We start from the raw sequence: 26,610 nt of genomic DNA, 5'->3' as shown, positions 1-26,610 counted from the left end.
AAAATAAAAAAAGAAAAAGAAAGAAAATATATAGGATTACAAGGGAAGCCAAATCTTTTGAACTATAGCAATCAAAACATTTAAAAAATCAAGTTCACAGAACCTATGCAAAGAATTCTTGACTAATCCAAAATCATTCTGTAGATGATGAAACTGAAATCCGGAGAAGGCAAGATCACTAAAAAATATCCAGGCCAGTATTCAAACCCAGATTCCCTGACTTCAAATTCAGAACTTTTTGCCATTACACACTGTCACTGTCCTTCCTTCCTTTTGCTGTTCAGCTGTTTCAGTTGTGTCCTACTCTTCATGACCTCATTTGGGGTTTTCTTGGCAAAGATACTGAAATGGTTTGCCATTTCCTTCTCCAACCCATTTTATAGATGAGGAAACAGGCAAACAGGGTTAAATGAATTGCCCAGAATCACACGGCTAGTAAGTATCTGAGGCCAGATCTGAACTCAAAAGATGAGATTTCTAGCCAGACCCAGTTCTCAATCCACTGCACCACATACTGCCCTGGAGCCTGGAAGACCTGAGTGCAAGTCATTGTTTCTTCTCAAACACTCACATCACCATTAGCATTTTCTAAAATTTAGGTTTTAATAAGCGGAGGGCATAGATATTCAGGAAGTATTTGCTGACTATATTGTTTTCTTTATTTTAGCTCCAGCCAGAATAACTGATCCAAATCCATACCTGAACTTTAGGGATGATGTTATAAATACTGCTCCATTTGAATATCTTCTAGAAAATGAGACTTCAATTGTCAAAAAGATTGAGGTAGCCTCAATGCAGCACCTAAGATTTGGTTTCTATCTCTGTTTTTGTTGTTGTTGCTGATTATTTTTTTCCCTTTAACCACTTAAACCTTCCACTTTTCCTTTAACCACCACTTAACTTCCACTTTGAAAAATGTGAACAAATATCTGTCTATGTCTGCATCAAAGGGACTTAAAATCATTAAGTTGACATAAAGATTTTGAAATAAAGCCTTCATAGTATGGCACAGAAAATTCAAAATAGCCAACGCCACAAAGAGACATACTGAAATAATTCTCAAGTAGCAGTATTTTAATCAAGAAATGAGTGAAACTCTTGAACTAAATACTACCATTTCACTATTCCATAAAACACTATTTTATAAGCCTTATATAATAATCTAACAGATTATATATAGTAAGTTTTAAACGGTATTAACAGAGTTTTTCATTGTAATTAATTACACACAAGGTATTTATCTTCTGTAGGAAGATCTCAAAAATGTATTGATTGATTCATGGATTCATAGAATTTCAGAGTTGGCAGACACCTTACTTACTGGTCATCTAGACCAATGTCTTCATTTTATAGGTAAGGCCAAAGGAAGTTATGAGACCAACCCAAGGATACATGGCTAACTAGTGAGGACTGAGATCTTCAGTTTGATTGTAAAAAATCATTTGGAAATAAATAGAACCTTCAGAAAAACAAAACCTTTGAAACCATTCTAGACACAGCAATTGACTAAAAATCTTATTTTCAATTAAAGTTTGATAGTGCGGAAAGAGCGCTGAACTTGGAGTGAAGGGAACTGAGTCTGAAGCAGGGTTCTGCTACTTATTAGCTATATGTCCATAGGCAAGTCATTAAATTCTCCCAGAGCCTCAATTTCAGCTTCTAAAAAAATGGGGATTTTAATATTTGCACTTGCATTTGATCTTTAACAGGAGATCAAATGATGTGAGAAAATTGTTTTATAACCCCTAACAAAGTCTAACTCAGACACCATTAAAGTGGTATCAATCAAAGATGCTTTACAAAGGGAGAAAGAATCTATAGTGGTCACATTATCCCCTCTGAGCTGCCACAAGAGAATTTTTGACAACCTACAATATATAAACGTAAATTATCTAAGATTTTCCATACTGAAAGACATTAATATTTCTGTAATAAAGGTTTTAGTCTTAGTGCAATTTTAAACTTTAATGATTTAATGAGAAAAATAATTTAATATTTTTGGGGGGGTGGATAAAAATAAAAGCATCTCTTTCAATACTCCAAGGAGTCATTGATATAGACACTTTCTGATCAATGTAGATTCTACCTCTCCAGAACTCTTCATAAGTTGTTAACTATCATTTTGGTAGCCAGATCTTCAGTGATGAGCCTCTCTGAATTGAACTTGATTGTTCCTTGAATAATTGTTCTACCTGGCTCATACGCAAAAGCTTCACTGACATAGGCATTAACAAATGTTGGACAACCCCACAAAAGAGCGAGACATGAAAATAAGTCTTTAATAGAGTAATCGTTTGGCCCTAAGCAAATCACTTAACCCTTTTCTCCTCAGTTTTCTCATCTGTAAAATGAGCTGGAGACGGAAATGACAAACCACTGCAGTACCTTTGCCAAGAAAACCCCAAATAGGGTCATAAGAGTTCAGACATGAGTGAAATGACTGAACAACAAAAGGTAAAGGGTATCCATTTTTAAATGTTTCAAAATTGCTCTAATTTATTTTTTTCAGATTTGAATTTTCATGTGTTGTTTTTCTAGGGGGGTGGATATACCCCTGCATTGTACTACAAGAAACCAATCGAATAAAAGAAATACTTTTTCTTCCTCTGCCACATTCATTTCCAAATATTCTTGTTTTTTTTCTCTATAATGTTAAATATCAAAATCCTATTCATACAATATACTACTTTAAATAAAACCAGTATGTGAAATGCTCATATTTACAAACATTCAGTTCCAAATCAATTCAACAAATGTTTGTTTATACCCACATATATACAATATACAAGTATATATGTAACATGTTTTATATACAAATGCATACATATATGCAATATTAATCGAAGTTATATAGATCTCTCTAAAACATCTAAATGTAAAGCCATGTGGGAAAACAAAAATTAATCCTTCCCCTCAAAGAAACTCGGTTTCTATTTATCACAGAGCAGGATTTTCTTCCAAAGGATTCCTTTAATAGTCTTCCCTAGTGCAGATTGTTGACAAAATTTTCCAAGAATGCTTCTCCTTCATAAAACAAGGTACACCTGAAGCACCACAGATTTTGGGAGCTCTACACAACACAATGAAACACAAAATGCAACTGGACTTCAGAAAGTCACCCAGGGAGGACTTAACTCAAAATTTCATCTGCCTCAAGCTGGCATTTCAAAGGCAAGTTTTGTGGAGTTTTTTGAAAACTGAGATACTCCTCTAAATAATCTTTCCTTTATTCTTAACCAACAATAGTGTATTAAGCTCCTCGAATTCAGCCCTTGGCCACCTTTCCAGTGCCTTTTTCCAGTCCCTAGAAAATGCTAATCAAGTCCTAATCAGTTTAAAGCTTTATTAAACATCTTGAAATTGAATTGTTATTTCTGACTCACAAACAGGATGTCTTCCTTATATAAGATATGCCCATTGCTCAATAGCTTCCGGGCACATTTATGGAGCCGTAATAGAAAACGATTAATGCTTGTGTTCCCTTGCTCTTCCCAAATAGAGTTAAAAACAACAGATACACTATCATTAACAGTCCAATTAATTGATGAAATATTTGTTTCTAGCATCCCTAGAGACAAAATAGAATGTATAAGCTAAGAGGGAGCAGGTATTCGTAGTAAAAAATAGATTAAAATTTAGATAAGAAGAAATTTTGTGTAAGAGGGAATTGGGATCTAATGCTAACCTGGACCTATGTCCAAAGTCTTCATTTTTTCATATAAGGATGCTGAGGCTCAGAAAGGTCAAATTTACCAGTCAAGGTTATTTAGGTATTAAGTAGTAGAGATAGCATTTTGCAACAAGTTTTTTGGCTCTTTCTACTACACAGCACAAATGAAAGATGGGTTGAAATGTAAATTGCTAATGTTTCTAGAAAAGAAAGCTAAGTTTTGCCACCTGGACTCCTTTGAAATCATATCCAAGTAATTTTCTATCATGATTTAATGATATCTTAAAAGAATGATTTCCTAGTCTCCCTAACTGCAGCATTTTATACCCAAAGTCATCAAGTTCTTACCACCTATCTTATACTCACAGGAGGTTCAAGGTTATTTCTCCTTTCTCTGTTTTGAGAGGCCAAAAAAATAACAGAAAAAAGTCAATGATCATTTCTTATAGAATAACCCTTCAGTTATTCATAAAACTGAAGTTACCAGCAGGGTGGGGGTGGGGTCGGTTTATAGTCTTAAATGTAAGACACTGGACACTTTGGGCAATTATCCTTTCACAAGTATTTATGTAGAGAAACTTCTCTGAGCTTACATAATAATTACATTTTCCCAAGAGTGTATGCTAGCAGTTCATCAATATCCTTTTTTTTCTTCATGAATTTTATTAACAACTCCTTAAGCCAGTTGTTCTTAAACTTTTTGGTCTCAGGATCCTTTATGCTCTTAAAAATTATTGAAGACCTGCCAAAAAACTTTTGGTCATGTGGTCATATTTCTATTTACTGTATTGTAAATTCTAAAATCTTAATATTATTGTGAAGATAGTTTTGATCTTGTCAAACTGAATTAACGAGAAGGCAGCCAATATAGCAAAAATCATGACCTTTATTTAGTTGGGGCAAGGAGGTGTAACTGGGGTTCCACAAAGCAGCAGTGGCTGGGGAGCCTGGAGAGGCTGTTTAATGTGAGATTCTTATAAAGTACTTGGGCAGAGGGAGAGGAGCAGTAGGTGCAAGGGCTTTGGGACATTCTACAGTTTCACAAGGCAAATTGTTTTGCATAACCACTGAAAGTCCAAAGAGAAAGCTTGGGATTCCCAGAGGGGAGAGTTTAGGACATTTACAAAACAGTCAGAGGCTGGGAGAGATAATATCTGGTCAGCCTCGGGCAATTCATGGGTCTGGGAATGAGGACTAGGTCATCTTCAGTCACCTGCCTTTGATAATCTCATGGACCCACTGGAAGGGTCTTAGGACCTCAAGGTGTCACCAAACCACACTTTATGCATTTCCTCGCTTCCGTTTAAGAAGTCTTCAAATTCTCACCACCTTATAAAGATCAAAATTGGAAAAAGCTGCCTAATAAATTTAAATTCTGCCTCAGACACCGGTTAGCAATGTGACTCTAGGCAACTCACTTATCATTTCTATGCCTCGTTTTTCTCATTTGTAAAATAAGAAAGTTGGAGTCAACACTCTCTAGGTTTCCTTTGAGATTCAAATCTATGAATGGGAAGGCTTCCTCATGATTTCTATGTAACATTTGCACCACATAGAGCAGCTATATGATCAAAGGATGGCTAAAGGAACTGGACAACCCTGCTTCGGTCCCTCTTTCTGTCATTTGTTCTTGCTTATCACTTTGTCCTCCCCCACTTGGGCTTCAGAATTCTTCTCAATCGTGTTACTCACTACCATTCAAGCCCTTTCTTGATTAGCTGTGTGATGATAGAAAGATCACTGGATTGAACAAGGAATAGATGCCAGAATACATAGGTTCAAACAAACTAAAAAAACATGTAATAAGTGCGTACGGTGTGTAGAACACTATGCAAAGTGAGAAAAATATATAGAACAAAACCAAACATAAACCAGTCCCAGCTGCTCAAAAGGGAGTGCATTCTAGACATGAGGAACCACCTAAGCAAAGGTACAAAGGCAAGAGATGGAACAGAATGCCATGTATGGGAAATAGCTAGGAGGCCATTTAACTGGAATGATGAGTAATTAAAACAGAGTAATATGAAATGAGGTAGAAAAAATACACAATGAGATGGGAAAGGAAGGTGGGAGCCAGATTGTGGAAGGTCTTAATGCGAGGTTGAGAAATTCATCCCAAGAGCAACAGGAGTCACTGAAGATTTGAAATATTTTCTCTTCAGTCTTAGGCCAATCATTTAATCCTTTTTGGGCCTCAGTTTCCTGATCTTTAGATACACAGGTATTGGACTAGGTGCTTTTTCTTTTAGCTCCCAAGTTTATAATAAAAAGGAAAGGAGACTACAGGAAACAGGCAGAAGCAAAATTCCTAAAAGCTCAGAGAGACCAGAAGGCAGGAGAATATAAAAATAGGGTAATTTCTGGCAAATTGTAGGCTAATTGTTGCACAATAAAATGCTGAATGCCATGAAATGAGAGGAAAATCTACTTTCTAATGGACAAATGGAGGAAATAGTTTGCCAAGAGGCTGAAATCAGGCAAACCACCTAACTACAAAGACTATTTTGAATTTTCAGCATTGCACATATTCTGCAAGCCCATTTATTCAACAAAGAAAGCCCCTTCAGCAGCACCATGGCTGCTTCTCCAGAAACACATCTGTCAGGAGATTTCTGTATCTGCTGCCAGCAGGACATGAATTTGTCTGGGATGTTGCAAGGTAAAATCTCACAAGGTACTTTCGTGGGGGCAGCACCACCAGGAAAGATGCTACTGACAATTTGCCAGTGGAGAGCTTCAAATGGGTCAAACACACTTCTAGCCAAGTTTCCGTTTCCTGCCCACTTTTCCATTGGATGAAAACACCTTTTGAAAACACTTTAAGACTTGTAAATCACTTTTATAGACATAATCTTGTTAAAGCCTTACAACAACCCTGTGAAGTAAATGATATTACTATCCTCATTTCACAGATGAGGAAACTGAAGTTCAGAAAGGTTAGGCAAATTGTCCATTTTCACAGTCACTAAGAGTCTAGGTGCCTACATCTTCCTGACTCCATTTACTCTATTAATAGCACGAGGTATATGACTGTGGCATTGGAGATGTTGCCCAAGTTGACTTTATGCTGTGCAGTTGGTACAAATTAATTGTATGAAAATGGGGCTGGGATAAGGGACATAACTTGAAGGAGACTTGAAGAGAATGGTGCAATAATCTGGGGAAAGGGAAACCTACCCAAAAATCAGTGGATGTAGACTAAGGAATAGTTGCTCCCATTTACAAAAAGGTTCTGTTCCTTCAAAAGATCTAGGGAATGGAATTGAGGAAGAAACCAGATAGAAAGTGACCACGATTGCACAGGACATCAGAGTGCTTCAGTAAGCAAGAATATGACCTTTTATACCAGAAATTAAACAACAGTGTGACTTCAGGTTGTTTTCCCAATTACAGTGATGAATTTGAAGAATTCTTCCAAATGTTCTTATCTGGTTCCACTGGGAACAAAGGCTAGGCCATGGAATAGACTAGCTTTATCCAAAGAGCAGTACAACTGTCCTTTGTAGGATTTGAACTAGTAGATTTGATCTTATTAACAAACATGCTCTAAACAACTAAGCTAATCATATCAACCAAAATGTATCTATGTGTAGGTGTCTTAAAGTACCAACAAGCCCTATATAGAATATGGTCTTTCCAAAAAATAAATTAACTTTCAATGTTTATGCAAAAATGGCAAAAAAAAAAATCAAACAAGGTCATAGAATCACCTGGCAGGGAATTTAGGGGTAATTTATTCTAATTCTTTTATTTTACAGATGAAGAAACATGAAGGGGTTGAACAAGAAGGCCTATGAGTTCACTTCTGACTCAATCTATGATCCTATGACACAGAAAGGTTAAGTAACTTGGAGTAAGTGGTAAAGCTGGGATTCAAACCCATGACCCCAAGACTCTAATCCAGTGTTATTTTCACTATGGCATTCTCCCTCTCTTGGTTATAATTGTTGAAAATGTGACCAAAATGCCAGGTAAAGGCAAGCCCTTAAGCAGGTTTCAATTTAATTTTATGTACCTGCTATTAAAGCTTAAAAAGATGTGTCAGCCAAGTTTCTTGATGGACTTGGCAGACTTCTACAATATTTTTTAATCCACAAATAGAAACCTAGACAAGAAAAATATTGAACAATTATTATGCTGTCTTTGTAAGATCCCATTGTTTCTTTAGTGCTTAACTCTTTTGGACAGCACCTGACTGAAAAAAAATGATGTAGGCTCCTGAAGGAAAAGCAGCAGAGATGAAAGAGTGGCTAACAGAGAGGCCATTCTTGCCCTTCACAATAATTATCAGAAAGTACAGAATAAAAGAAACCTCTTAAAAGATGGTTATCATAACTTAGTATATTTGAATAAAATAAGGCTGCTTTTAAAGACTATCCTGATTTAAGATTTGGGAATATGCCAAGGGTTTTTATTTTTTTTGGGGGGGGGTGATCCAGATCTTTGATTTATCAATATCTGGTACTCCATGTGTGGAAAAATCTCTCCTCTGATACAACTCAGCAACCTTTTGCAATTTAAAGTCTGAAAGAATTGTTGGGAGGCACCGAGTGACTTGTTCAGGGTTACATAGGTAATGTATATCAGAGGTGGGACTAAGATCCAGGTCTTCCTGATTCAAGGACCAGATCTCTAGGTGCTATACCATTCTGCTTCTTTTGTCAAGGACAGGTTGAAGAAAATAGAGGGGACTGTTAAAAACAGGGAAAAATAGAAAAACACTATTTTGGGCAGGTTCTTTAAATTGTTACCATAAGCAAACTATCGATTTTTAACACTGAAGAAAAAGAATAAAATTCAACCTATAGGTGATATCAAATAGTAATTAAAATTTTATACAATATAAGATTAGATATGCATTGGGCTAATAGGGTCTTTGGGAATGTGGTACAAGGGATCTGCAGGCAAAAAAATAGAAACTGCTCACAACAGAAGTAAAAGATAAATCCTAAATGTTGTGAGGAGTTCCAAACTGGAAACCTATACTTAGGAAGGCTCCCCTGCCCAAATCATATTTGCTAATGCACAGATTTTTAAGATGCCTCCCCTGTCCCCCAAGTAGTTTATGGAAAACCACTTAACTCAGATATCTAATATATTTATATTGAATAATTTTTCCAAGAATCTTGCTGCCAAAATAGGAAAGTAAGGGAAAATATTAATCCCAGATAATTCCCTTTAAAAATTCCGTATAAATATTAGGTCAGCTGATTCAATGTTTCTAAACAATATCTTGTTATACATAGTTTTACTAACATGACTGGTGGCATAAATGGAGATGTCACTTCTTTTAACCTATTTAATAGGCCTGGTCTTTCCAAACCCTATCAGCTTAATAATAAAGCCCATTATATATTACAGAACCTTAAAAATAGCCAAGCAAAGATCTAGAGCTAGGATTTTTTTTTAATGGCACACAATATAAAAAAAATCTCAAGAAATTGAACTCCATCACAAAACAGTTTGGTTCTATTTTACATAGAGGCTAACTCTCTACCTGGGAAAAGGTTTCCAGGAAAAGATTATAAAGCCATAATTGAGCTCTTGGTTACCATAGTGACTATTTCTGCACGCATCCGAGTACTTGAGATCAGTGCATTTAGTCCTATCTGGATTTGAACTCTAGAGAACTGAAGGCAAGGGATCCTGGAGGTTTCCCATTTTTAGAAATACTTCTCATGATCCTGTGAAGCCTAAGTCAATCCTTCTGGATGGTTTGTAAGACTCATCTTTTCAAGCCCCATCGCCTGATTGACACAGGAAAAATTTGAGGTTGTGGATTGTAAAGGGCAAAGCTTAGAATTCTGCCTACTTGTTTTGCATTATTATAACTTGTACACATAAGCCTCACAAACCCCATGATGATCCATATAGAAAAGAAAGAAAGAAAGAGAAAAAAAGAAAGAAAGAGAAAAAAAGAAAGACAGGAGGAAGGAAGGAAATATACTTTCTAGCTTTTAGCTGCTCATTAACTGTTTTGAATCTAAAGGCTGACACTGACCCCTCTACCCTCTTCAGTAAAGAGAACAATCTTGGCATTCAGATCAAATGAGTTGGCAGAAGGAAAGAAGGCTGTTATTTTCTAGGAATGGCATTCTTCACTGTCCAATATTATATATCAGTGTCCAAATCACCCAAATTAATGAGAACACATGGATTACCTACTCTTTACAGTGAACAAACTCAGTTTTAATATAGCTGTGCCTCATTTTTTCCACATGAAAACTACAAGAGAGTCTTGGCTGAATCTCTTTTCAAAGTTTTCTGTTAAGCAGCAAATAATCTTTTTCAGTTAGCTCAAAGAATAGTCTTCTAGACACCTCACACACAACTGACAATTCTGAAAATAAAGGTCACTACAGCCATTTTCTTTAAATTTGTTCCAAAATCAGAACAGAAATGAGAACAATTCCACAGAAGACTACTAACTTTCAAGTATATTTCCAACAAAGGATCCTTTTGGGACAGTTAAACTGCATCCTTAATTTATGAAAATGTAAAGGATAGTATTTCTAAAGAAGAAATAAAGTAGGCTTCTTTGATTTAAAGCTGGGAAGGACCTCTGAGATCCACTGATACAATAGGGGTTAATTTTATAAAGAAGAAACTCAAGCCCAGAGCAAAGATATGATTTTCCCAAGGTCACAAGGGTGACCAGTGGCAGAGCAAGGGTATAAACCCAGCTCCTCAGATTTCCTCCTCTAGCACTCCTCCCATTAGACTAGAAATTTAGTTTCAAGAGTTCCAACAGTCTCAATTCCCTTCCACCTCTGGACAATTTTAGTTGGACATAATTTCGTCTTGATCTTTAAACTCTTCAAGGCATGAGATTTTATCCATGTGGACATTTGTGCAGCTCTTCTGATTTTCACAAGTTGTTGTGAATGAAAAATCCATCACTTGATGGCTAGTCGTCTAGTGATGAGACTCTCCATCACTTGGCCTATGCTGAAAGCCTTTGGTAGAATCTAACCAGGACCATGCTAGAGGCAGCTAAGTGGTACAGTACACAGAGAACTGGGCCTAGAGTCAGGAAGACCCAGTTTATATTCAGCCTCAAGAAATTTAATAGCCGAGAGACCCTGGGCAAGTCACTTAAGCCCCTGGAGGGCTGGAGGATAGGGCACTAAATTCTTCCCAAAGTCTTCCTTTATAGAGAGTTCATAGCCTTCCTATCAACAGCTCTACTTGACTTAAATTTATAGGACAATATTACCATACCCCAACCCATGTTCCAACTCAGCTTTTTGGCTTTCTTTTGAGTGTGATCTTCCCCCCATTAGATCTGCATTCTCCTTGAGGGGAAAGATTGTCTCCTTTTCTTATTTTATTGCCATTGCTTAGCACAGTACCTGGCATGTGTAAGTGCTTAATAAATGTTTACTGAACTAAACTGAATTGAAAATGACCTCTGTCTGCCTCACTTTTCCCAACCATAAAAGGGGATCATAGCACCTACTTTCCAGAATTATTCTGAGGATAAAATGAAATTATATTAGTAAAGCACTTAGCATAGTGCCTGGCACCTAATAAGGATCCTTCCTCCCTCCATCCTTTCTTTCCTTCCTCTGTTGACACAGCCTTCAAGAATACATGGTCACCTCCATTTCATAAGGGGATTCACAATGGACCTTTATATTATTTTCATTGTTATGCATTACCAACCAATTATTATGCATTACCAATCAACAGGCATTTATTAATGTCTACTAAGTATCAGGAACTGTGTAAGGCACTGGGGATACAAATACAAAGAATGAAAAAATCCCTACTCAGTAATGCCATGTGTATATATCACACATTCAAGCAGTGATGGCTATAAAGGACTGAGTAAATATTTGCATATGATCTGTGAAAATTAGCAACATTCCTTTATAGTAACCACAACATGTTTGTAAGAACAAAGAAAGATAAATGTTATTTTTAAATATGTAGGCACAGCCTTGGTTGGAAACACTGCACACTCTATGTTCAAAATCAATTTGCCCCCTTACTTTTACATATTTCATAAGTTATAATTGATTAAATCTGTATACATATAAAACTTCACATTCATAAATGCCCAGAAAAAATTGAAAACTTTAAGAATCTACTAAAGTGTAATGAATTACAAATACCTTTCACTGTCAGTTAGAACTAGAAAAAAAGATTTGTCAGGTAGTCAATTAATGGTCAGCCAACTAATGTGTATTTATCTTTCCATGAGAACTGATTACAGTGCTTTGAACATGAGGTTTGGTTATATTGTGTGTGTGTGTGTGTGTTTATAAGAGATTACAGACCATTAGTTTTACATTCTTTTTTTTTTTAAGCAATCAGGGTTAAGTAACTTGCTCAAGGTTACATGGCCAGTTATTATTTCTGGATGTGGTGCTGAGTATCTGAGCCCAGATTTGATCCAGGTCATCCCGACACTGGAGCCAGTGCTCTTATTTGCTGAGCCACCTGGCCACCCCTAAGCAATTGGGGTTAAGTAACTTGCTCAAGGTTACATGGCCAGGTGTTTCTGGGTGGGTGCTAAGTGTCTGAGCCCGGGGTTGGATCTCCAGGTGTTCTCAACACTGGAGCTGGTGCTCTTACTCACTGTGCTACCTGGCCGCCCCTAGTTTTACATTCTAACTTGGACATCTGATAGAGTGTAGTATTGTCTTGATGGACCAAGTTGTGCTTGAAATAATATTTCTGTTTTTCTTCTACCTGGTGGCATTTGTTGAATTCCTGCAGCATGACTTTCACACTGTTTGCTTAGAACAAGTCCCACAGAGCTTCTGAGAATCCCTAAGGAAATGACAATTACCTATATGTTATGTTTTCCTAAATGTGTGTTTTCAATGTCCACAAAAATAGTAAAGATTGACCATTCATTTGACTAACTTTCCAAACAGAGGAAGACATGTGGGGCAATTAAATGCATGTGAATTACACAATGAAAAAGACCAAATCATTCTTAAAGTAATTACTAAAGTTCTTGAGCTTTGAATTTCATTTTATTGTATCTCCTTTGGAAACACAAAATCACACAGATGAAATGAAAAGGAAAAAGTGAAACAATTTTTCATTTCACATTCTATTTATCAGAAGTGCATCTGAGTAAAGCTCATTTAGTTTACCATGCTGCTCTGAATATAAAGTAAGAATATGAGTAAACTTTTAAAGGTAAAAAGCATCCTATTAATATTAATTACTTCTTTAAAAATAATTTAGGCAAATCTACTATTAACTTCACTTTATGATACTATCCTTGTCTCCAGAAGCATCCCATATAAGGATCAGCTGAAGAAATTTGAGGTCATTTAGCTTAGAAGAAAAAAATGTAGATGTGGTTGGAATATAATAGCTGTTTTCAAGTAATTGAAGGCTCATCATGTGGAAATTAGATATTGTAGATTAGACATTTTACTTGGAGCTAGGAGGCAAAATAAGGACCACTGGGCCAAGGTTGCAAAGAGGAAGATTTAGGTTTCAGTTCAATTCAGCAAGCATTTATTAAACACTTAATATGTGCCAGTCACTGTCCTAGGTGCTGAATGTAAGGAGAAATCTCAATTATATGAGCCAAAAAAAAAAAGTAAAATGGGATGCCTTGAGGTGATAGTAGGTTTCTCCTCACAAGAAGTCTTCAAACAAAGGCTGATTGAACATTTACATAATGGAAATTTTATAGGAAGAATTTTTATTCAGGTACAGGTTGGACTATATGTCTTCCTAATAAGTCCTTCTGATCTCTAATTCGGTGACTCTGCATTTAGATTCCAATCATATAGCAATTCTTTCTTGAGTGGTATCAGGGATTGAGACTATGGTGGACAGTAACTTTAATAAGTAGTGGGAAAGTATTTACACTCTTCTAATAATTTATATTATATTTACTTGTATACATTTATTGTATTGCTACAAGACTCCTTGAGGTTTGGGATGTAAGTTTTATTCCTTTCTCTATATGTCCAGGTCTAACACAATGTTATGCAGTGGCAGTATTTAATGAATGTTTTTTGAATGATTCAAGGAGCAATGAATGTTTAGCACTGATTGGCCAGCTGGTACATCACTAAAGAAATCATAAGGTTTGGAGTTGGTGATCATAAGATCAGTCATAGTGTCATAGAACTAGTTGAAAGGAGACTTTTTTTTTTTGCCTTTTTTTTTCTTTTGGAGAGGGGAAGGCAGGGCAATTGGGGTTAAGTGACTTGCCCAGGGTCATATGGCTAGTAAGTGTTAAGTGTCTGAGGCCACATTTGAACTCAGGTCCTTCTGACTCCAGGGCCAGTGCTCTATTCACTGAACCACCTAGCCGCCCCCTGAAAGGAGTCTTGAAGCCCAGTTAGTCCAGTACCTTAATTTTATAGATGAGGAAATGGAGGCCTAGGCAAGTGAAGTGACTTGTCCAGCACAGTAAGTGGGAAAGATGAACTCAGTTACTCTGACTCTAGGTCAAATACTTTCTGTACTACAACACATTGTTTAATTGTTCTTTATCTTTGAGACAAAAGTGGTTTGAGGTTGCTGACCCATACACCAGAAGTATAACCAAACCAACTTTTGACTGAACACGATAGGTTTTCAAATCCACACATACAGAAATGTCCCGCTTATTCAATGGGAAGGTTCGAATCCAGGAATCAGGGCGACTAGGTGGTGCAGTGAGTGGAGCACCGGTCCTAAAGTCAGGAAGACCTGAGTTCAAATGTGACCTCAGATACTTAACACTTACTAGCCTTGTGACCTTGGGCAAGTCACTTAATCCCAATTGCCCTGCCCTCCCCCCTCCAAAATGGAAGAAAAAAAAAGAATCCAAGAATCAGAAGTAAGTCAAAAAGATTAAGAAAGTTGTTTAAAAAGACATTGAGAGATAGGGAGATACTCCAATGCTTTCCTTACTTAAGATTTCTGTGTAAAATGTGTTTTACATGCTTGGATATCTAATTTTCTGGAGTATACTGGGCTAGAAAAAAACAGAATGGGGTTCTAAGGGTACTAAAAGTATCAGAAATGACAAATGTTAATTAGACAGGTAGGAAGGAGAAAGAATAAACAGTAGTCATAGACCATTTAATGTAAGGATCAAAATCTCTATCTTAATAGCCCCCTAAAGGTATAAATGTATTATTACACAGTATAATAACTGATATTCAAAATGATAGCTCAGTTGTCAAAAAAGTTTAAACTTTGATCAGAATTCTGTGTTCAAAAATACATGGTAATGTATAGCAAATTTTAGAAAAATACTAAAATGCTCAAATTTTTTAAAAATCAAGTGCTCAAAAATCATAATCTTTAGTTGCCTGGTTAATTCATTCAAAATGAATTTTATCAGTTTTTGGAAGTTACAATCCACTAATGTTCTCCTTTTCTTTGCTGCATCATGGCTTGGCCTTAAATTTTTACAGGCTATGCTAATAAGGAATATTTTAGAAAGATTTTGAATGTGAGGCCAGTCATAAGCTTTTTGCTTATTGTCACCACTAAGTATAAAAGGATGCTAGCTAAGGTCATTGGTAATTCATGCTTTTGGGTTGTCAGGGAATATAATGTTGATTGTTGGAAATACTATATGTATTAATAAAGTTGCATATCTCAACAGCCTAAAACTTATTTAACACACCTATTTATCTTTGGATGAGTTTGATGGGACCATATAAAAATATGGTCAATTTTATTACATTTTCAATATGCGGACCTTCTAAATGTGCACTAGCAAAAATATGTAATTCATTATGATAGAAATAGTATGTTGTTTGTGGAAAGAACATTGAACTTGTCACAAATGACTTGGTTTTGACACTTGTCTCTAACTTTTATTGTATAATCCTTCATCTCAGTTTTCTCATCTGTAAAATGAGGATAATAATATTTACACTATCCATCTCACAGGGCTATTGTGAAGAAAGCTCTTTGTAAATCTTAAACTGCTACATAAATTAATAATTTTGCCTTAGTTGAACATGCACACTGTACATGCAATAAACAATACTTTTATGCCTTCCTTTGGATAATATAAAGCTTGGATTTGGCATATTTTCCACCAAAAGTATATGCTGACCTACATTTCTTTACCTCCTTTTCATTCTGCATAGCCCCTTGGGTAAAACTGATATGAAGTGATAGAAAACTGAAAAAGCAAGGGCATAGAAACTAGTTTTGCTTTGAGGAGGGAGAGAACTGGAAGAATTAGTCCTCTACAAATGAAGAAAGTACAGAGAATCTACTTTTCAGTCTTCCACTATTATGCTTTTACGGTGTGGTCTTGTTAAATTAATTTTTTGAAGGATGGAATGGATAAATTTGTTAGGGAATAGCATAGGTTCAGAAGAATCGTATTTTTAGCATTGTATTTGGCATTTAATTATTTTTTTTCTGTTCTTCCTCCTTCCCCAATTTTGTAGACCCTGGTTACCTTTTCAGAAAAAATACTCAGATGAAAAATAATATTTTACACAGATTTTGAAACGGGAAAAAAGGCTATGTCACCTAATGTTAGACTGAGTGAGTGTCACCTTTATGGTACCACTTTTTTCCCAGGCTATGACAGGGTAACTAGTTTCAAATGATGGCAAAGACAGACAGGTAGTCAGATAGTAAGACAAGTCATCTTTGAAAAAAAGTCTTAAAGATTCCCAAATACATTATACCTGCCCCACTTCAGTATGAGCTGCTATCTGTTCCTCAAGTATAACAGTTGCATAAAATAGTTTTTTTTTTATTAGAAGACTCTCTTGTAATCAAACTACATAGTTTAAAACAACCCCACGTGATGTTTGAGAAAAACAAAACAAAGCCTTCATTTCTGTTTAAGGTAATAAGAACTAGCCAGCCCCTGTAATCCTTAAATAGATGTCCAAATAAAAACAAGGTTACTTTTAAAGAGATATAAGCTTAATTTTAGGAATTTAACAATTAACATTCAGTAAATATTTTCATAAGCTTATTATGTGCAAGGCACTGTGGTTTTATCTATATCGCCAACATTATTTATTTAAGCTTAGATAACTGTGCCATGAATTTATTGCTCATAGAAATGATTTGTATACTGGTAGGGTGGAGAAGTATATAGAAAGCATGTCTCAGGAATCATAAGACTTCGATTCAAGTTTTACCATTCAAATATATTGGTGGTGAGACCTTGGGCAAATCATTTAACCCCTCATGCAACTCTGAGATTATTAGTCTTAGAACAGTAGCCTGTCTGCACTAGTGGAGGGAGTTTCCTCACTTAGGGCTCCCTATACCAATGGAAAGACAGATTCAGCGCCCCATTTCCTCAACTCACTCCCTCTATACAAATTATGGTTTTATGAAATGCACAAAAAATCCAAGGTTTAGAAGGAATTTGCATTGAGACACAAATTACCCAGGATATTCAGGCAAGAAATTTGCACTTGCATATACAGGCTTCCTGTCATCCATGACACCTTAACAATTTCAGATTGATAGAAGATATAGATGATAGATAGGAGATAGATGACGAGGTAGATCAAATATCATATTTTCTTAAGAATCACAATGAGCTCCTACCCACCCCCACCCCCACTCCCACCACACAGTGTTTTCATTATTTATTGGGGAGCTTAACATGGTGACAATTCCATTTACATGGCTAATGGAATGGGACAGCCTAAGTGAATTTGTATTCACATTCATTCACAGTCTTCCCACACATCCCAACCCCAGAGGCACACAGGCACAAAGGCAGGTAGAAACTAAATGCATCAGTAGAGTTACAGATGTTTAAGTTTGACATAGAATAATTTTTTTTATTATTCAAAGTAGCTACATCTTAAAAAAAATCAATTTCCTAAAACAGTGACATGAAGTCGTTAGATACGGAGTATAATTTAAGCAAATAAGAACCTAGAATACAACAATTTCTTGCTTGATTAGACATTATTTTGATTTGGGGCACATTTCAAACAACAGTGCAAAATTCGTTTTGACAACAAGATTTCATTGTCCATCCAAAACAAGAAAAACTCAAAAGAGTATTAGGGTACATTCACTTTTAACCTAATTGTTGCAGAAAGTTTACAAAGAGAGAAAATGTGTAAGAAGAAAATGGCAATTTTAATGTTTGTTTTCACATCACACAAGATATGAAATTAAATGTTTCTTTAAGCCAGTACTAGGACCCTAAAAAAATGTCACAATGCCCCAGCAGAGTGATAAAGAATGAGAATCTGGCCCTGAATGACCACCCCACACAGTGCTCCATAAACATTTGACATAATTGTCCTTCACAACTTTAAATGATACCCTTCTGTGTTTGTTCCTATTTATTTAAAACACAAACACACACACATGCCAAATTACCAGGTCTCAATCATTACGGTGAAATTAACTCTTTTCTATGTGAAAGACAATTAAATTTACATAAATATATATTTGTTCTCTGCATGCAAAACGTCTTAAAATGTCTTATACAAATAAAGAAGCAAACAGCAATCATTTCATGACTAGACATTATTTTTGCCACTTCACTTTTCTGCAACAAATCCACCCCCCACCCACAACAACTATTACAGACAGAAGCAAACTGACATTAGTGAGAATACTATTTTCTATTACCAATATTATCACTGATGGCCTCATATGGTCTCAATTTATACTGACATAGTAACAACACAGATCACTGTTTAGAAAAAAGCTTATTAAGTTACATACTTTAAAATTGAGGGAAGGGAGAGAAATTCCTAAAATGCTCTCATGATCACACACACATACACACACAAACATACTTCTAGGCTTCTGGGCAGTTTTATTTGTTCATTATACTAAAATGCATGTTTATAAGGCTATTATATTTAAACACACTGATAAAGAGAATCAGTCCAGTGACCTATAGCATTTATCATGGCTTATAATCACTTTGCAATCTAAGCAAGGTATTTCAACTGAAAAGGAAAAATCACAAGAAGTTTAACATGCTGAGCTTATAGTACAGGTTTTAAATTAGGTAAGAAAACTAGAAAGAATAAGAAAACCAAATGACATGCAGAATTTTTAAACAACCAAATACGAAATAAAAAAAAAAAACCTTTCAACACCAAAATCTGTTTTAGCAGTACTTAATTTTCCCCCAGTACCTAAATTAGAAGAAACTCCATCAATTAACCCCAATCATATCAACAAAAATCTTGATCAAGTAAATCTTTTTTTTTTTTTAATTCTAAAATATCTCCTAAGAGCTAGAGGAACGGGGTTGGGATCTTTACCTACCTGTTCCTGCTACAAAGTATCAAACCTGGGAGCTTTGGAAAAGTGACATTACGGAGACTTGAAAACCCGATTAATTTTCTCATTCAAACCGCTACATCCGGACAAAATACCATTCAAAAGCCCAAGCCATTGTGTTTCTAATTACAAAAACCAGAAAACGGTTTATGTGCATTTGAGACTAAAACAATTCAGTTTACAGCAGAAATCCTAGGACCCAGAAACAGCTTCTAAGACCGATGAAAAGTGCGGCTGCTCCCATTCAAACCCATGCCTATCACAGAAATAAAATCAGGCACTGTGTGCAGTAATGCCTCGCTATACCTGGGTTCACGTTTCTACTCCTGCATAGGTCCTGGGCAATCTCCACTCTTGGCAGCCAAGACCACTTCATTTAACTCCTCTCCTGCCTGCTAAAGATCGCTGCAAAACTGACTACATTTTTTTCATTCAACTGTTCCAGCCTTCTACCAGCCCTGTGACCTTTGAACTCATTTCTGTCTCCCTCCCCTTCTGCAGTCAAAGCTACAGTGCTGCTCTCATTTGCATAAGGCTAGGGAAGGCCTGCCAGGAGCTGAAATGGAATGCTGGGTAAGAAATTGTAGAGCTGCGGTTAAGCCAGAATACCTGAATCACTGGAGAGCCTATAGAAAAAAAAAAAGGGCACCCATTTTATCGGGCTGTCAAAAATCGTGCTTTCCCCTAATGTTGATTAAGGGATAAACGTTTTTAAATTCTTTATTTGCAGACCCCCTAGGATCACCCCCAAACAAAGTCTATCTGTAGCAGCTGTGGTTTCCAAGGAAACCAAAATAGTCAAATACTTCATTTAAATACATGGGGTAGGCCGATTAAAATTCTCATCAACTTCTCTGTTTTTTTTTTTTTTTTGGAAATGCAAGTAGCTAATTTTTTTTCTCTAAAAAATGAACAGCCATGTGGACAGAAATAATGTTGTACATAAAGGATTTTTCTTGTGTTTTTGTTTTAAAAGGCCTGGCTTCATTCTGCTTCCTTTCACATTTCCTGGAATAAATGACTATCAGTTACTGTGTAAATATCATAAGCAGCTATTATAACAACATGCAAAATATGTGCTCCAATGTGGAGGATATTATCAACCCTAATATAAGTGGCATGAAAATAATTTCTAAAGCAAAAAAAAGCAAATGAAAATGAAACAATTTAAAGCCTACAATATTTGTTGAAATTATACACCAATGAAGATGCAATGTTAACTTAAATTGATGTTTAAATAATAAAATTCTAGGGACAAAAATGAAGATGCTTATCTGCCTTTGGAAATATGATTAAGACTGTTTTATGATCCACTGTTATCTCCCCTTCCTACAGGCGGTAAACCCCTGTTTCAAACATTGAACTTCTCAAATGCTCAGAGACTGAGGAAATAAGAAATGTGGTTATATTCTAGATATAGATGTTCATGCGCAAAAGTGTGTTCATATACACATTTTGCCCTTCTTAATGGTGAATCAATGGGAAAATACCTTTCTCACATAATTAAATCATTTCTCCCTTTAAATTAAGCTAATTTGTTTGAAGATGTGGAGCAATTTATGTGAAGCAAGGTTTTTATAATCATTCCCATATAATTATAAGATCTACTAAATGACAAAAAATGTATAACTGAAATTAACAGTTAAAAGCTATAAATGACAAACATGTTGCTCTAATAGGCAGTTGGGATCATAACATTTTCAAAATAAAGCCTTAGTTTTATGGGGGAAATGTTTATTATTTTAAAAATAAAATATCCTATTGAAGGAAAACACTAAAAATATGTAACCTTTGATTTATATAGCACCCAATTCTTTAGAAATCTAGAAATCTAAACTAACAGCACAAAAATGTGTGTTTATATGTGTATTTTATATATCTTTATGCTATATATATATATAGTATATTCAGGCAATAAATGTATAACATTATATATGTACATATATTTTTTAATTCCAGGAAAAAATTTGAATTTGAAGCTTTTTATTTGATTCCTGTATTGTCATCATTTTATGCTGTTGCTTTCTGGACAGATTTTTTAAAAATTCACACATGGATTTCATTTGTATTCACCTTCTAAATTTGTGATGCCTTAAATAACTTTTTGGGGTATAGTATAATAATCTCTCTCTCTGTCTCTGTCTCTCTCTCTCTCTCACACACACACACACACTTTTTTTTCTATATTTTTTTCCTAACAAATCTGATTACATCAACAATTTATCCATATTGGATCAATTCATGTGTATATGCTCAGAGTATATGCTGCAAATATCTTACATGCAAAGTTTTTTTTTTTAAGAAATAACATACAACACTATCCTCATTTAAATTCAATCAAGCAAAAAAAGTGTTTGAGCAATCTATAAAATAACTGACCTGTTCAAATTGTAGTAGTCCTAGTCCATGCACTGTTTATTAATTAGAGTCCAAAATACATTGACTATCATTTTATAATATGTGCCATCATCACCGAAGACACTGTGTCTTCCTGGTTCCAGCGGAATCTTCTTAAATTTCCCAGCACTGTTTTATTGCTGGTACCATATGCTTTATTGTTCAGGGACAAGAGCTTCACTCTGCACAAAGACTCATTACCTACTGCTTGCTGAACAGCTTCAGTCTCACTGAGTCTGCCTACATGTGATCACATGGGAGTTTTGTCTGAGAGAACTAGGCATGCCACTGATTTCACTGTGTCTATGGATATTTTTATCAGCTGAGGTCTACTATGAGGAAGGAATAACAAATTATGGAGCTGCTTTAAGTCATTAATGCAGCACAAATTATGGAAATCCCTTTGCAACATTTTTTTTTATTATTACAGAAAATGTTTCAGCTGGAATTCAAAAGAAGTTAACTAGATTTTATTTTAATAAGAGGCTTCATAATATGTAAGGTGGGGGATGGGGGGGCTGTCATAATGCACTATACTGTTTCCTGCCTTCTAAAAGCACTATATTAATGCAATAAAGGAATGTTGTTTCCACTCTTAAAGGGACTGCCAGTATTTATTTTTGTAAATTGCTAAGCTTTCTAAAAATGCTTTCCATAAAAATCTTCTTAATGAAAATCTTCATTAACCAATAGACTATGTCTATGTGTATCTACTGTATTCACACACATACACTTTACAAACAACTTTTGAGAAAACAGGTGATACTGTGTTTATTTTTTATAAATGAATACAAGAACTACATGATTAACCAATAAGCTAAGGTCTCCAAAAGAAAGGGCAATCCCCTGAAGAATGATTGAATTTTAAAAGAAAACTGTATTTAATGATCTGACACATGGTTAATATCAATTCTTAAAACTGCAGTGATTTATTTCAGACTGTCTGTTTTCTACCTCTACAAAGCATATGGCACTCCTGATCTGATTTCAATTTTAACAAGTGGTTTTCATGATTACCCAATATTTACAGAAACCTAGTGCTTCATAAATATTAAATTAACATCAAATTGTCTTTCTAAGCCCATAAAGGGTTAATTAAACTCTAGTTGTTTCCATAATTTTGAAAAATGGAGACACCAAACCAAAATACAGTTTATTTAGTCACATTGCACTCAACAAAAATATTAATAAACAAATAACAAAACCATTCCTTATCCCTTTCAAAATCTCCCTAAATTGAATTGGTAATTGACAGCTTGTTGCTTATTAAGCTCAGCAAAAATCATGTGACAAACACAAGCTGAAGTGCAACAAAAGCTACAGCCTCTACTTCTTAATGAGAATAAAAACCTAGCCAGCATCATGATTCAGGATCAAAGAACAAATTACCTCTGTGTTTAGTTAAGTAAAAAAGAGTCAGTCCTTTAACGTATATTTTGTAGGAGTGTTTGTAAAGCATGCAATAATTAATCCAGAAAAGAATGATCTCAACTTGTTTAGACTTTAAGATTAGACCTTCCCATTAACACCAAATTGTTTTCTGGAAAATCATGTCCAATTTGCTCACGAGATTTCAGACATCATCTAAATTTTTAATTAAAAAAAATACAGAATAGTAAAAGGGAATTAACAATAGTAACAACATCTTATTGACTTTGTTTACACTATTATTACTAAAGAATACAATTAATGTTACAATGCCCATATTCTATAACATTTGAGGGTTTGTTTGAGGGTTTTTCTTCCTGATGCTGAGAAAAGTATCTTAAAATATTTTTAAATGCCACTATTTGAGTGTGTGTGTGTGTGCTCTCTCACCAAAGTATTTCATGTTATTTTTTTGTCCACCCAATGCTAAAGCTATTACAAAACCCTGTAGGCATTATTTTTAAAAAATTATATATACATACATACACACACACATATATATATATATTCCAAGCTTAATAGTATATCTGAGTTCTTAAAGACATATACATTCTGGCTAATATCACTGATGATGTCATCATGCTAATGTACAGGGAAATAAACAAAAGGCAGCCATTTTTTTCCCTACTGCAGCACTTCAAAAACAGTGACATGAAATGCTTGCCAAATGGAGGGAAAGGATCAGCAAAAAACAAAGTTATTTTCAAGTTCTTGGGGTTGATGTTGGAAAGAAATATATATCTCTGTATAGTTTATATATATATATGTGTGTGTGTGTGTATTTATATGTAATGTGTGTGTACAAGAAATTAGCGATAAGAAAATAATACAGATATCAAGAATATAAATCAGCTAGTAATGAAAGACAATTATTAAGGAAATATTGTTTCCACAAAGAGGAGATTATAGACAGCAATAGTAACATTATAAATGTGAACAGTCAGTCTGTCAAATTCACTGATGTTGAAAAAGGTGTTTCAAGATAGGTAGCAGAGCATGAACCAAGAGCTAGAAGAAGCAGAGCAAATGGTGAAACCATAATTCTCTTCCCAGTTCTAGCACTGACTCATACAACCTTGGACAAGCAATTTCAACATCTTTGTGCCAAAGTTTCTGTATCTGTAAAACAGGAACATGAAATTATTTGGAAAGAATGGCATGGAAGTACAATTTAATAGCTTCATCTTTTAGTACCTTGGTTCTTTTGAGTAGAATAGGTCACCATCATCAGTACTGAGGAAAAATAAGCAAAATAAATCTGGAATCTGACCATTTTAAAGGAGTATTTTACATGACATTTATAAAAGCACAGTTCAGCTGGCAGAATAGGGTGATAGAGCAGTAGATCCTAAAGGAAGCTTACAGATCATTTATTCCAACCCTTTAATACTGCAAATGAGGAAACTGAGGCCCAGTGGATGTGAACACACTTGTCTGAAGTCACGCTTCAAGTGAGTGGCAGTGGCAGAGGCAACACTAAAACCCAAGTCACTCGAGCTCTTTCCACTAGGCGAGATCATTTTTTTTAAATGCACATATGGAAAATTTGAAATTCAATTCAGGATATGATTTAACACAAATCTGCTAAATTAATGCAAGATTAAAGAAAATTACAAAATATTCATGATTCCAATCAAAATTCAGATACAGTATTTCAGCTACTCTGCAAGAGGACTGTAGCGGCATTTCTGATTCTCACATTACATAATGAACAACTGTTCATATTCTCTTATATAACAGTTTCATCAGCCAAGACTTCTTTAAATTTGAAATGAACAGAGAAACACAAGCTAACAGTTTAAGGAAGAAACTTCCAATTTAGACTAAAAGAACATTTTAAATGCAATTTATTATATTAAAAACATAAATTCACAAAAGATTTGTTCATCTCTTAGTATTGTCTCCTTTCTAGTTCTTAAAATCAAGTTTTCTCACCTATGGCAAGGAAACACCATAGTATAATTTTATTTCCTCTTTTGTACTTCCAGAAAATGAATTGGGATCAAATATGCCTGATACCCAACATGAGTAGTGAATCAGTCACAGACCTTTGGCAAATTGATGCTACCTCCCTCATTATACTAATTTGAGAATGTAAATTCTTTGAGGGCCCAGACTGTTTTACATTTTTTGACTTTATATTCTCAGTGTCTGGCATGCTTCCTTGTATGATAAGAATCATTTAACAAATGTTCATTGAATTGAACTGAATTAAGGAGGGTTTGGGTTAAACCAAGAAGTGACATAACATGTGCTTCTAGGATCCAAATTCTCAATTCAACAAAAAGTTAAGTTAGCACTACCTATGATAATGGAGGGGTCAGCTAGGTGACACAGTAGATAGAGTGCTGGGCCGAGAGTCAGGAAAATTCATCTTCCTGAGTTCAAATCTGATCTCAGACACTTGCTAGCTGCATGACCCTGGGCAAGTCACTTAACCCTATTTGCCTCAGTTTCCTCATCTGTAAAATGAGCTGGAGCAAATTTGGCAAACTACTCCAATATCTTTCTCAAGAAAATCCCAAATGGGATCACAGAGGGTTGGATGTGACTGAAAGATGACTTAACAACAACAGATGGTAAAGGTGCCATGCTAAGGTGCTAGAGACACAAAGATGAAAGTCCATATGGACAGAACATATCTTCAGGAAATTTACCAGGGAGGAATAATGGAAGGAGTGTAGTATGCAATTTAAACAAACAAATATAAAGTTTATTGGAGGGAAAAAGGAAAAAAAGTCAGATAAAATATTCCAGTAAAGTTTGGGGAGAGGGAAATCACCAAAAGCAGGAGGAAGCAGCACTTGGTCTGAACTATAAGAATGGGAAGGATCTATATTCTAAGCACAGAAGGACAGATTAGACAAATGCACAGAGGTAGGAGATGGTAGCTTGAGACTGGGGAAACTGTGGTTATTATTCCAATGCATGGAGGAAAGTAATATAAAATACATTTGGAAAGATAAACTGTTTCTGCTGATTTATTCATGGGGCCACACCTGATTAAATGAGGTGATTTTAGCACCCCCTCACACACCTCCCTTTCTTCACCTTCTCCCCCTTCTCCTTAGTCTGATTCCCTCAGGATAATCCTGTGCTGATAATGAAGTCTAACAGTCACAAGATTAGCCAGCTCCAAAGCCCTGGATTAATTCAAGTCTGTTCTCAAAGTGCAAAAGCAATAACAATATGGATGAGAAAAGGAGGGCTTGCTTAGGTAGTCCACAAAAGGGAAAGATACGTGTGCAAGTTGCAGGGGGTCAGGGCTGTGAAAGAGGGCACAGACAGGGTGAGACTTGGGAGAGTTATGAAAAAAATAATCTTGCACCAACACAAGTTATGTACAATCAAAACATTCTTGTTTTTTCACATTTGTATATCTGAGATGGCTATTATAATCATTACAAAATAATTTATTTAATGTAATTGTGGATGGCACAGTGAGGTATTCCACAGGATCTCATTCATAGTCCCTCTGGGAGTATATAAAGGAAAGTCACAAATTAATAGGAAATAAGGAAGATGCATATAAAACATACAGAAAGAAAAATAAATTTACAAAATATGAATGAACATTAAGGATATGTATTTAATATGGTGAAGGATAAATTAACCTGAGATGTAAGTAGGAAGAAATAGAGAAGGACATAGTTAGATATTCCATTACCAAATTCAGCAGTATTGGGAGAAGCCACCATCAGGTATCCCCTAGATGTAGCAAAGAGAAGTGAAAGGACACTGGATTTGGAGTCAGAGGACCTGAGCTTGAATCCTGACTCTGTCACTTATTGCCTAGATGATCTTGACCACATAACCAACTTATTCTTACTGACCCTTACTTTCCTCATCTATAAAATGAAGGGGCTCAATCTCTAAGGTTCCTTCCAACT

The 26,610-nt window shown here is 35.4% G+C and overlaps 1 protein-coding gene across 3 annotated transcripts in view; it reads right to left on the bottom strand.

Annotated features, from left to right (window-relative positions):
• Positions 1-26,610, bottom strand: part of CSRNP3 (cysteine and serine rich nuclear protein 3) — a 252,559-nt gene that overhangs the window by 112,343 nt on the left and 113,606 nt on the right. The window contains exon 1 of one of the 3 annotated variants that reach the window (XM_069079689.1): positions 21,275-21,494. The exons of 1 other annotated variant lie outside the window; for it this stretch is intronic. Coding sequence is in view for 1 of the 2 variants with exons in the window: in XM_069079687.1 (XP_068935788.1) it covers positions 19,202-19,271 (70 nt within the window). In the remaining variant the exon portion in view is untranslated. Of the gene's footprint in view, positions 1-19,201; positions 19,349-21,274; positions 21,495-26,610 lie in introns of those variants that run through there. One more of the 3 variants, XM_069079687.1, reaches the window with a different exon arrangement.

Source organism: Petaurus breviceps, unplaced genomic scaffold (assembly GCF_028583685.1).
Source record: "Petaurus breviceps papuanus isolate PSGF00001 unplaced genomic scaffold, PetGlider_PUasm1.0 91133, whole genome shotgun sequence".
NCBI classification, from domain to species: Eukaryota; Metazoa; Chordata; class Mammalia; order Diprotodontia; family Petauridae; genus Petaurus; species Petaurus breviceps.
This window is presented reverse-complemented; position numbering and strand designations above follow the sequence as displayed.